The sequence below is a fragment of the Neopelma chrysocephalum genome, unplaced genomic scaffold (assembly GCF_003984885.1).
Source record: "Neopelma chrysocephalum unplaced genomic scaffold, ASM398488v2 Primary Assembly neopelma1_68, whole genome shotgun sequence".
Lineage (NCBI taxonomy): Eukaryota > Metazoa > Chordata > Aves > Passeriformes > Pipridae > Neopelma > Neopelma chrysocephalum.
In genome coordinates this window covers 8,257,115-8,269,816 of record NW_020897727.1, presented here as the reverse complement: position 1 = coordinate 8,269,816, position 12,702 = coordinate 8,257,115, and the positions used below count along the sequence as shown (strand labels likewise).

General features: G+C 43.8%; 1 protein-coding gene across 1 annotated transcript; it reads right to left on the bottom strand.

The window, feature by feature from the left end:
- Nucleotides 1–7,223: 7,223 nt before the first annotated feature.
- On the bottom strand, nucleotides 7,224–11,033 carry HSBP1 (heat shock factor binding protein 1). The gene is made up of 4 exons (XM_027685173.1): nucleotides 10,933–11,033; nucleotides 10,161–10,227; nucleotides 9,869–9,988; nucleotides 7,224–8,648 (listed from the first exon to the last, which is right to left on the bottom strand). Exons 1-3 carry the CDS (start codon nucleotides 10,975–10,977, stop codon nucleotides 9,870–9,872), a joined length of 231 nt encoding a protein of 76 aa, XP_027540974.1. The 5' UTR covers nucleotides 10,978–11,033; the 3' UTR covers nucleotides 7,224–8,648; nucleotide 9,869.
- Nucleotides 11,034–12,702: the final 1,669 nt, after the last annotated feature.

Below are 12,702 nucleotides of genomic sequence, written 5' to 3'. Positions count from 1 at the left end.
GTACACAAGAAAACTGCAGAACTTTGCAAAGTCCCTTCGCTTAGTAAACCTTCCTTGAAAAATATACGGATGTCACTATCAAGGATGTTTCTGTGGGTTTTAAGAGGTTGCTGTAGGGAGATATTTCCATCATTTTCTGAGACAAGCCGTAAAACAGTAAGAAAAAGACTAACTGATAGCAAAAATGAAAGCTTTCTGTCCCAAGAGTGAAGATTCTTTATATAAACACCAGGCAAATCTTTAAGAGTGAATTTGGAGATTGCAGTGAAAGTAACTGTTCACTTAGTTCCTGGCAAAGCTCTTTCCAAACTATCTGCAGCTTTTTATAGGAATCAGGCTTATAAAGCAGGGGTTTTGAGATAGTCCTGCTACAGACATAGAGAAGGTTGTTGCAGTCTTTGTTGTGCCACTATGAAGCATTATATCAGACTTCTGCCCTCTCCAAGACCAGGACCCACCAGTTCTAGTGCAAATCCCTCTTGCCTGAAATGGGCACTGCCTTGTCATTGACTGGCACTGAATCCCATCTACACCTTCACTTGAAGGGGAAAAGACTTTCATCTAAGCCAACTGGGTTTTTGAGACCTGCTCCACTGCCCCCATCCCCCTGTACCCTACGAGAAATATCCCTCCTTTCGGGGAAGGATTTGGGGAAGGTATGAACAGTTGTCCACTGTGCCTTCTGCCAAGAGCACAAGTGTGTGTTCCATCCTTCTGTTGGACAAGTGGTTAGTCTGAGATGCTTGGGAATGCATATTCCAATAGTAGGCTGTGTTTATACACAATATTTCTTGAACAGGAAAAGGTAATGGATCACTTTGTGGGCTCTACTCGTGCCGGTCGTGAAGCACCAATGACACAGGGGATGGCAGCCCCTGTGTTAATGCTGTCTTCCGGCTGAAATCCTACAAACAAACTTCTCCTCAAATTTCACTCCTTTCTTTGCCAGTACTCAGAATGCAAAATCATTTATCCTGCAGGACTGATCCTGTGTCCGTGTCCATCCAGCATGTTGTGTGCTTCGGTAGTGAATGGATGGAACTCAGGGAGTGTTGGAGGCCTCAAACCCTGCGCTGGGACCCAAACCCCCAATTCCTGCTCATCCCAGGGCTGTGCACAGTCAAACAAAGCCAGAACAAGGAATAGAGGAGAGTTTGCAGGTAATGCAAAGAGGAAAATGAGCAAATATGTCTAGCAACTTCAGACTTGGCTGTCTGGATCCTGAGATTTCTGTGGCACGGAATGTGGTGACAGGCAGAGTGTTTGTAACAGCTCAGCTTGAAGAGGTTTAGTTGATGCCTGACAACTTTAGCATTCATGGCAGGAGTGGCTGCACCCACACACTCCCTCTACGTTCATCTGTTCCTGATGTTAAACAATAATTCTTTCCAGGCATAAAACATGGGCCTCCAGAGGGGAAAGCCAGCAGGAAAAGCCAGCGAGGTGAGTACATTTGGGGATTCAACATGGCTGAGAGAGATTTCAAATTCTAATCATGGCTTTTTCTGAAGTATTTGTTCTGCCCTATCAGCTAATACAGCAATGGTGCATGCATTAACATCCCCAAATTGAAATAGAGATCAAGGGTATAGGGGATAAATTGCTTTTGGAGCATAACATTAAATAATCAAACCATGCTGGAGCAGCCTCTGTGACAAAATGACTTACGTTTTTGGTGCTGCTTTTAAATGTGATTATGCATTTTAATTGTTTAACTTCAGTCTATGGAGTAATTTCAAAGATGTTTTAAAATAACTTACGGCATGAAAGCCCTCCTGATTTTTAAATATGCCTCAAGTTCAATAAATTTGTTTTTAATTATGTGTGATGTGTGAAACGTGGATTTTGTTCAGTGTGTTCAAGGGGGTGGAGCAGGATTTTCTAAAACACTATGGATCGATGAGGCTACAAATATGCAGAGACTGTAGAAATTTCCATTCTGTTTGTTGTTTTGGAACACTGGAAGAACACAGAGTTACTATAAATTTCCCAGTGTTTGGAGGAACAGGAGTCTCCAAGGCCAGGTTTGACAGGGCTTGGAGCAGCCTGGTCTAGTGGAAGGTGTCCCTGCCCATGGCAGGGGGTGGAACAAGATAAGTTTTGAGGTCCCTTCCAACCCAAACCATTCTGAGTTTTATGACTCTGTGGCACTTCTGCCAGTCTGAGCCCTGGGAGGAACAGCTCTGGAACATAAAGGGACTGCAAACAAAGATGTGAAGGTGGTTTGTCTTGTTCCACTCCTTCAGCCATTTATCTCATTGTCATCTCCGTGAAGTAGAACTCTGTCCCCAGCTCCAGGTGGCCCAACCAAAGCAGAACCTCAGGGAATGTCCACACCACATCCCCTCCCTTGAACACAAGACAGGAGCAGGTTAATCTGGAAACACATCTTACAAGGTCAAAAATGTGTGAAAACTGAAATTTAAACCTGCACTTTATTTGTTTGTGCTCCTCACTGTCCAGAGGATAGTGAGAAGAAGAGAGCAGAAAATCATATTTTATAGTGCCAGTTGTCAGAATTTATAACCAAATTCTTGTTTGAAACACTGGAAAGATGATTAAGAAAATAATAAATGCCAGATGGTGTCATTCTGCTAGATATTGTTTGTTGCTGCCTGTTGCTTTAGAAGTGCTCAAAATGAAATTTAACAGGAGATTTATTGTGCAAGGACTTCAATTTACTGCATTTCTTGCTAATGAGCAACACTAATTATCAAACTCATCAATCCCCTTGAATCCCAAAGAGTGTCTTCAGTGGGGATGCAGGGAGGAAGGCCTTGATCATGTCTGGGAATTCCATGAAGCAATTCGAACTTCATGGTCATATTCACTTTCATAGTTGCTCAGTAGTAAAGTCTTAAACTCCTGCCTTGATTTTTATTTAAAAATGGTTCTGACCTGAAAGAAAAACAACGTTAATGTGAAGATCTTGTATAAAAATACAATTAACAATGTTTACAACCAGATTATCAAAGGTACCACAGTCGTCTCCTCCAGTGCCACCTGCTACTCTCAAAGAAATGAAGGCCTCTTGCTGATGGATTCTGTACTCACTCTGAATATAGTTTTATTAAAATGGTCAGTTAAAAAGGTGAGAGCTGGGGCTACTCATAAAGAAGAACACAAATCTGTACCTTCTATATGACTAATAGTTTGGAAAAAGAATTGGAAAGAATTCACAGAGCAATGAACCCCGCTCAAGGATCTATGGTTAATTGTGTTTTAAGATGTCCCCAGTTCTCAGCTGCATGGTCCATTTGCTGAATTTATTAAAATGACACATCTATTTGGAACCCTCTGATGAGAACCTGATTAAATTTTTTGCCTCGGTTGTTGGTGATCCCAATGTTGTTCCTTCTAATAAGAGTTGATTCCATTTATCATTAATGTCAGCGTTTACAGTTCCATCAATTTTTTAAGAACATTTGGTCTGATTCATAATGTGTTCTGTGTGCAGAAGGGCTGGTGTCCTTTTTGGGAGGTTGGTTCCCCCCCCCTCATATCACATTAACATTCATTAACACTCACTTTCTCTGCTGTCGGAAGCAGGTATTTTTTAAAAGATAACAACATGACTGAGGGCCTGTCCCTGTGTTTCTCAGCATGAATTTAGGCAAGCAAGCCCTCAGGTTGTTTTATCTTGGATGACCAGTCATTTTCATTAAAAATGTGCTGCTCTGTAGAGCCAGCAAGGAATTCACATTCTTTTTCCTGAAAGATCAGGTGATGAGCCTTGAAGAGTCTTTCTGGTCCTTCAGGAGCAAACAAAATCCTTGCAGAAATCAATCCGTTTGCAAAGATCAATAACATTTGCACTTTTAGGCCTTTAACCATTGCAGTGCTCTCTGCGTTTTTCTAATTTCCTTCTGGCTCTACAGAACACTTTTTCAAGTGAACATGTTTTGAAGAGAGGACTTGACTGAGATTCAGCCTCTTACATTCAAACTGAATCAGGCACCTTTTGTATGACACAAAACTTCTGGTTTAAAGCAGTTGACAAACTAAAGGAATTGCTGTTCTGCTGCTGAGCAGCTTCTTGGGAAGCAAATCAATGCTCCTTGGTTATTGTCACTGGGATGTGTCACATCAGAGCTCAGACCATGGGGACACTTCAGCACACACAGGATTCACACGTGGGGTGTGGATGCCTAGAAACCAGCAGCAAGCCTCATGTCTTAAAGTTGGGCTCTTTTTCCTCTGTATTTTAATTTTCCAAAACTACACAGCGTCTGTCCTGGCTATCCTTGGCCTCCTGACTTCTCGAAGAGCACGTGAAAATAATCAAACAAATAAAAGCTTTCTGGAAACCTTCCTGTTTCTACCCCAGTGAATAGAGAGCAGCTGAGTTCAGTGATTTCCTCCACTGTTGAGGTTAAAATACGAAAATCTTCCCTACTATGCTCTAAGGACACAGGGGTCTGGTCTTCAAAAGCAAACACTTCTGCAACAGAAATAAGTGAAATCAGAAACTTTTATTCATTGGGAAAATCCTGTTCTCAGGGAAGAAGATATTGGACTGAGGAAGAATGATATGAGAAAAAACAGATGTGTCCTGCAGGTGGATTATTATGATCCCAAGCAGCTGGAGATGGCAGCTGGCAGGACACCAGACAGGTGTTTGTCACCAACCCACCTGAGCTGAGGATGCTCCTCATGCCACAAGAATTTAGCTGAGGAATTTAGACCATTTCTCCACTTGACACCTGCACGTACCAGAAAACTGTGCTGCAACCTGGGACACCCTCTGCTGAGCACAACGAGACTCTGCAGCACGTGGGTCTGTCTGATCTAAACTCTTAAGGGAATTCAGGTGTGAAGGATGAGATCCTTCCTTTGGGCACAAAAGGGTCATGGGTCTTCCAACCACACTTGTCATATGAACAGCTACAGGTCTGAGACTGGAGAAACACTGAACTCCATCACTTCCTCCAGCTGCGATTTCAAACAGGATTGAATCTCCTGGGCAAGGATTGTATACATTGTACAGCTTTGTAAGCTGAAGAAATTTTTGTATCTGTAGCTAACTACAAGAACTCCATAAATAAAAATGTCAGATCCTTAGCAAAACAACATAAAAGAGTGGTTTCTATTAATACATGCATATTTTTCAGACAGAAAATTCCTGTTAAACTTTCTTATTTCAGAGTGCTTATAAGAGGTAAGGCTTCTGCTCCCATTCTTTATTTTCCTAATGACCTCATTTCATTAACTCTACATCAGAGTTGGAGAAAAAAATCTCAGTGAGCTTTAGGTCTTTTCAAAACACAGTGAGGCTTAAAGCTCAGGAAGTGATTTGTGTATCCAATTAATTTTCTTAATTGTAAACAAAGCCTCGGTGTCTTGTGCAATAACCACATTTCCAGCAGCATGAGGCTCATTAGAGCCCTAACATCTGAACCTCTACATTAAAGGTCCCTGGATCATTAATCTGAGCAGTGCTGCTCCTCTCAGTGTGTGCCCACTAGAAGGCACCATCTGCTAGAAAGTTGTAATCGTGAGGAAAATGGAAGAGCTTCATTAAATAATTCCATGGGAACACCTCTGGGAAAACTGCAGACTCAGGTGCAGCATTAGAGAGGCTGGACATTGTCACTGGCTGTGGCTACAGGTGTTTCATACCCAAAGCATATGGAATCAACATTATTTTCCTCTGGAAGGCAGTGTGAAATATTTTTATAGTGTGAAGGAGTGAATTCTATGAGCTTTCCCGTTTGGAGGAAGAGCCAGTGAGTGACTTCAGCACTCCCCCAGGGTTTGGGAGACAGGGGGATTAGGTCTCTTAACTATTTCCATAGTTTTCTCTGGCAAACCAATTCCCTATGGCTCAGCCAGCTAAGGAAGGGAAACAACAGTGCTTTACTGGGAGTGCTGAGAAAGCCTAGAAGACAGGTAACACCATTTGCACAAATGCTCCCTGCCAAAAACAGTCCACAAGAACTGCAGGATGGAGTCCAAGTGATTCCTCTGTCCCACAGTAGTGCAGGCAGTGGTACTTGCCAGGATCACCTGGTTGGATTCACCTTGGGCAGAGGAAGATTCCAGAAGTCACTCCTGCAGACAGTGAGTGTCACAGCTCAGTGTGTCTCTGGCCTACAACCAGCTCATTTAGTGCCTGGACCAGATGCTGTTAGCTAGGGAGCTGTGTGTGCTGTCTTATTTACTGTACATTGTCTTTAGTGTAGAGATTAAATGAAAAACCCTCTTAAGGATATCATAATTCTGGATCATTTATGAGTGGGTCTGTTTCAAAACATCCATTTATTATAACACCATTCCTCTGTACTGAAAGAGTATCATTCCTGCTATAAAGGCAGGAACTAAAACACCAGAAGGGATGAAAGAGCAGTTTCAAATTTATTGGTGTTGCCCAGTGTAAAATACACAGCCCACACATCTCCTGTGATCTTGAACTTATTTCTGGGTTCTCTGGTCTTAATTCAAAAACAACACTGCTATTGAAGACTGGCTGTGAAATCTGTGGCTGAGACTTGCATGGTGTCCCTAATTCCTGTCACAGAAAAACACTGATTTTATTTGCTCTTCCTAATGTAGAGCTTTTGTAAAAGAGCAGCTACACTTTACAGCTAGCTAAAAAGAGTTTGGAAACAATGGCTCTTTCCTCAGGAACAGCTGAACTGGAGCTCTGGAGAGTCAGAGGGGAAGAGAAGCAGGGGTTGAAGAGGATGGTGGTGATGGAAATCCAGAGTAGGTGGAGGTGAGAGCAGTTAAAATCAGTGAAGTGTTAAATTTATGAGGGAAAAAAACCCCTACTGAAATACAATTAGAATCTTTCCATTGACTGGGAGAACCCAGCTTCCTCTTAAAGCTGAAAGAAGTTTCCAGTAAGTTATTCTGAAACAGTAAACTTCAGGAAAGCAGAGCTACTGCTGCTGCATAGGGGAGAGTGCAGGCAAATTCAGGAATGACCATCTCTGCCCCAGGAGGAACGTGGGCACATGAGAATTTATAGCTGTATAAACACCATACAAAATGGTCCCCAATTTAATATACCTTTGGTCTGTGTTCTAATTACCTACTAAAATCCAGGTCTGACAGGGCATGAATCATCACCCATTCATTATACAGAGCACACCTGTAATTCTAAACTATATTCTCTGAGCAGCAGCTGTGTTAAAGCCTTTCTATAACTTAGAACTAAATATAATCTCACATGGAATGATATACTTAAGCTAGATAATGCTTTAACATACATGACCTGACTATTGGTTACCACATAACAGTTTATTAGATTTTTTCAATGACATTACAAAGAACCTAAGGCTGGTATTACAAGGTATATTGATACATTTCTTATGTTCACAAAATTCCCCTGTTATTATGACCTTTTATTACAATTTCCCCTCAGTTTGGAAAAATGACCTGTCATTTTGCCCTCACAGCACAGAGGTGCTAATTTGGTGGCATTCAAAGAGCAATTTAAGTGTGGCCCACATGCAGCTGCTGACTGCCACCACTGTTTGCCGAAATTTGGGGTTGAAGCTGGAGGAGCAATGCAATGATTGTCAGGAATAGCTGACATGGGTCATTTTTCTTCACAAGTGACACAGTACAGACTCCCCCAAATACACTTTTCATTGCCAAAATACTCTAATATAACCCATTAAACTGCAGGCCCATAAATGTGGATATGATTAGAAAAGCAAACACTTCTCCAAATCAAGTTTTTTGAAGAGGTGCAGCTAGCTGCTATTCCAAGAGAAGCAAGGCTTTAAAAATCTAACTGGATTCTCTCCTTTTTGTTCAATATATCACTGCTTTGCTACTGAACTGTTTTGCCCAAGGAGCCAGTGATTTAAACTGAAAGCCCACATGCAGACACTCTAAAAACACTATCCCTGTTCTGTCCAGCATCACCATTTCAATCACAATTACTGTTCAAAGGTGATGCCAAAGGGCACAGGGACAGTTGCAAAGTGGAGTGTTAAAAAAACTTCAATCCCACAGCGAGATTGTTCATAGTTAAGAGTTCCTTGTCTGCCCAGATGTCCCAGATGCGAGTGGCAGTGGTTGCTCAGCTGTGCACAGATGGTAAGTCCATATTTCTGGTTTATGTTCCAGGAACACACAGCTCAGGTAATACCAGGAGCAGGAGAGATGATTTCGATGTTCAGTGTCTCGTGTTTCCAAAACCACCTTATTACATGTATGAAAAACCAACACATAAACCCCAACTAGTGAGTGCTTGATGCTTAGAACTAAGACTAATGCTAAGTTTCAATCTTGTGCTTCACTCCACAAAGTCACACAGGACAAGGCAAGGTTCCCACTTCATGAGAGTCACTAAATGCTGAGCTATCAAACATGAAACATTTAGAAAAGTACAGGGAAGAGAAAAAAGTGACTTCACAAAAAAATGCACCCAGTAGTTGAGATCCATAAGATCTGTGTTTTAATAACACAACCAATTGATCCTCATAACAAGAATTCAAAAAGTGAAATTACAGTACACAAATCAAAATATAAACTACCCTACCCCAACTATACAATGTACATTAGGAATGCAAGCTCTGTAACAATATAAAAATGCTTTTACACACAGGAGTTGCAAAAAGCCATTCTGTAATTCCAAGGATTTGTAGAAAAAAGAAAAAGTCAACTTCCAAGACTCATCTCGAGTTATTGGCAACCTGTTGGGCAAAAATAATAAGAAAATAGATTACTGAGAATTAAAGAGAATCATGCTCATCAAAAGTTTTCATCTGGGGAGTTCAGGCCAAGGGAAATGACACTGAGGGCAATGAAGCCCATAAGAAATTGGGTTTTTTGATACTTTTGTCAAAGTACCACAAAAAAAAAGTATCTTAACAAGCCAGAATACATCTGTTCCAAACACTATACAGACTGCATAGAATGCAAGACATGACCTCAGAATCTCAAGCTTAAGAGAGGCTGAGACATGTCTGTCTTAGTCACTCTTTAACATGAAACGTAGTATTTTTTTTGCCAGTTGCCTTCCATGGATTGCAAAAATCAAGCTCTGCACAAATTGAAGTGAAATCTCAGTGCTCAGACACCATAGTTAAGCATACATCCCCCTTGTTTATGCTGTAATAGTTCTGGCACCTGCATTGCCCCATCTCCTCAAATGCCTTCAGCAATTTTAAATGTTGTGTCTTGTGCTGCCTCGTCACCTGAACTTATCTACATGTTTTTGGACTGGATTTTGAGCTGCCAAGAGGATGAAACATCTACTTCTCCAATGTTTCTGTAATACAGGGGCAGGTTATCAATTAAGAAATTACATAATAATATATAATATCACATTTTCCTTTCCGTAAGAAATTTCTTTCTCCAGGGAATGTTGCCCTAGGACCCATCTTGCCTCATCCCTGAGTGCTCTCTTGCACTGCCCTGTGTGAGTCACTACTCTCTGCAAGCTTCTCACTTACACACACAGGAGGAATTTACAGCCCCTGTGACTCCACCACCTCCCTGGGCAGCCTCTTCCAAAGCCTGACCACCCTTTCCATGAGGAAATTCCTCCTGATGTCCAATCTGAACTTCCCCTGGCACGGCTTGATGCTGTTTCCTCTCATCCTGTCCCTTGTTCCCTGGGAGCAGAGCACGACCCCCACCTGGCTCCACCCTCCTGTCAGGGAGTTGCACAGAGAAAGAAGGTCCCCCCTGAGCCTCCTTTTCTCCAGGCTGAGCCCCCCATCTCCCTCAGTTGTTCTCCAGACACTCCCTCAGCTCCACTGCCCCTCCCTGGGCACGTTCTCTATACGCAGCACAATTCTCTAATTCTGCTCTGCACAAACCCCACCTCACAAACCAAAGGAAAAAGTTCCATCTGTCAAAGCCAGTAATTTCAAGGGTTTGTTTCAAGGCCAACCAGGGCCTGTCTCACTTTAGCTCTTGTTGGGGGCTGGGGTCTTGTTCTCCCCCTCCAGCTCCTCCACCCCCGCCTGTGTCATGAGGTCAGCGATGTTCTTCTCCAGGTCATCGATGCGACAGCTCATGTCATCGAGGGCACAGGGGTCAAGGAAACGACACCATTCCAGCCCTGCTCAGGCTTGTTTGCTTTTAGTATCACAGCTCTGCTCAAATTTTTATGCTCACTTTAAATTTATCTCACGAATCCCTGGCAAACAGACTCTATGATATTTATTGCATAGCACCCGAGTTTAAAAAAAGGATATTTCTTCCGATGATTTGGTCAGACATGGTCTGAAATTTGTCCTGCATTTGCTGCAGCAGTGTCTGCACCTGATAGAAAGGGAGAGAAGAAACGTTTTGCTTTCATTAGAGGCTGTTGCATTATCTAATCTCATGTAACGAGGTAACTACAATGTTCTTTCATTGCTGAGCACAAGCGTGCCCAAACTCTGCAGTGTAATTATATATATATATGTAAAAATGGTACTTAAATATATATATATTTACATAAATATATATACATATATATATACACACAGAGGACAACTGAGGCTTACAGTAAACATTAGAGTAAACATTGGCTGAGCACTGAACAGGCTCCCCACGGCAGTGGTCACAGCACCAAGCCTGTGAGTTCGAGCAGCATTTGGACAACGCTCTGAGATTCCTGGGGTGTCCAGGGCAGGGCCAGGAGTTGGACTCGATGATCCTTGTGGGTCCCTTCCAACTCTGAATATCCTATGATTTGTAAGACCTAAAAAAACGCCCGTGTTTCACAACCAGGGCTAAACCCACAACGGCTGTTTCCGCATCTTGTTAATCCCACGGAGCCCTTTTTTTTTTACGGTACCACAGAACCCTGGAATGGCTTGGGATGAAGGGACCTCTTAAAGCCCATCCCGTCCCAACCCCGTGCCACGGGCAGGGGCACCTTCCCTAGACCAAGGTGCTCCCGTCCAACCTCCCCCTCCCGAAGCGCTGCTCTCCCCGGCGCCCCCGGCCGCTGTCCCGTCCCCCCGCGGCGCGGTCCCTCACCACGGCCGTCAGGTCCTGGACGCTCTTGGGGTCGGTCTCGGCCATGGTCGCTGTGCTCCGGCTGCGCCTCTTCCGGGCCGCGCCCGCCGCTTCCGCCGCCTCTCGCGAGAGCCGCGCGCGCGGGGCCCTCTGGGAGTTGTAGTTCCTCTCTCACAGGTGATCCATCGGTCCGGTATCACAAAGCTTTTGGCTCTTTATACCTTTCAGCAGCATTGGTGTTCATTGCCTACTAGTTACATATTTCCCTCGTTAATTAGAATTCTGTCTTCTATTGGTTAATGGTTCTCTCTTTGCGTGCTGATCAGTGCCATGCTCAGTCTTCCTCCTCTTTCTTGGGTTTTTTGGGTCTGTGGTCATGGTCTCCCCCTCCCAGAATCACCTGTTGCCCAGTGGGAGCTGATTCATCACAGTCACTCAATTATCTTTATTAGTTTTCTTCCTTATCTTGAGAGTTCTGTCAAATGTCCCTGTGGCCCCTTAAATTCTGCATCCTCTGTGCCCACTATCAGTGTTACATCCTTGTCCCCAAGCTACCACCCCCCACACCCAGGTCTGAGATCACTGGAGGATGTCCAGCCCTAAATATCAACATGTTCTACCAACAAGTAATTTGTCTTTTTAACACCTGGACATCACTTAGTGCTTTTTAGATCTACCCGTTTCACGGATTAAATCTCTTTCCTTCTTGTTGATTACGCTTGAAAGCACACAAAGATCAAACATCAAAGAACATCCTTTCTTAAGAAAAATTTCACGGATTCCACATTTTGCAGCTCCGGGCTCTGCTGGGCCCCTGGCCCCCCTGGGTGCTCACCCGGGCTGAGGGACAAACCAAGCCCTGTGTGGGGAAGGAAGGCTTCAAAACAGCTCTTTTTACCCCAGAACATTGAACCTGGATGTAATTTCATGCTGAGAACAAAAGCTCCCCTCACACAGCGGTTGAACAGTCCTACCCGTGCTCTTAAACAATGACTTTGTGAGTTAGGGGATTACAGATGTGTTTGTACAGCCTGAGAATACTCCTGGGTGTGTTTTTATAGACTGTCTGCTGAGCATCGCTCTGTGGTGGGTTAATTCAGAAGGAATGAGCAGCTCAGCCTGGCAGCACACGCTGCAGGGGCTCCAGAGGGGCTCCCTGGGAATGTATTGTTGTGGCAAATACTGTGTCCTGTTCTGGGCTTCTTGGTTCAAGAAAGACAAGGAGCTACTGAAGAGGGTTCAGCAGAGGCCCCAAAGATGATGAGGGGTCTGGAGCATCCCTCTGATGAGGAGAGACTGCAGGAGCTGGGCCTGGTTAGTCTGGAGAACAGAAGTCTGAGAGGAGATCTCAACAATCTGCACAAATATTTCCAAGGCAGGTTTCAAGATGACGGTGCCAGACTCTTTTTGGTGGTGCCCAGCGACAGGAGGAGGAGCAATGGCCATAAACTAAAACACAAGAAGTTCCACCTCAACATGAGGAAGAACTTGTTTGCGTTGAGGGTGGCAGAGCACTGGGACAATTGCCCAGGGAGGGCGTGGAGTCCCCTTCTCTGGAGACATTCCAAACCCACCTGGACACATTCCTGTGCCACCTGCTCCAGGTGACCCTGCCTTGGCAGAGGAGTTGGACTGGGTGATCTCCAGAGGTCCCTTCCAACCCCAACTATTCTGTGATTCAGATTAAATCCATGCCCACCCCAGATTAGTGACATACTCTTTAAGATACCATAAAGCTCCATAGGATGGATTTGGGGATGGACACAGGATAAGTGTTCCCTTAGTGTTGTT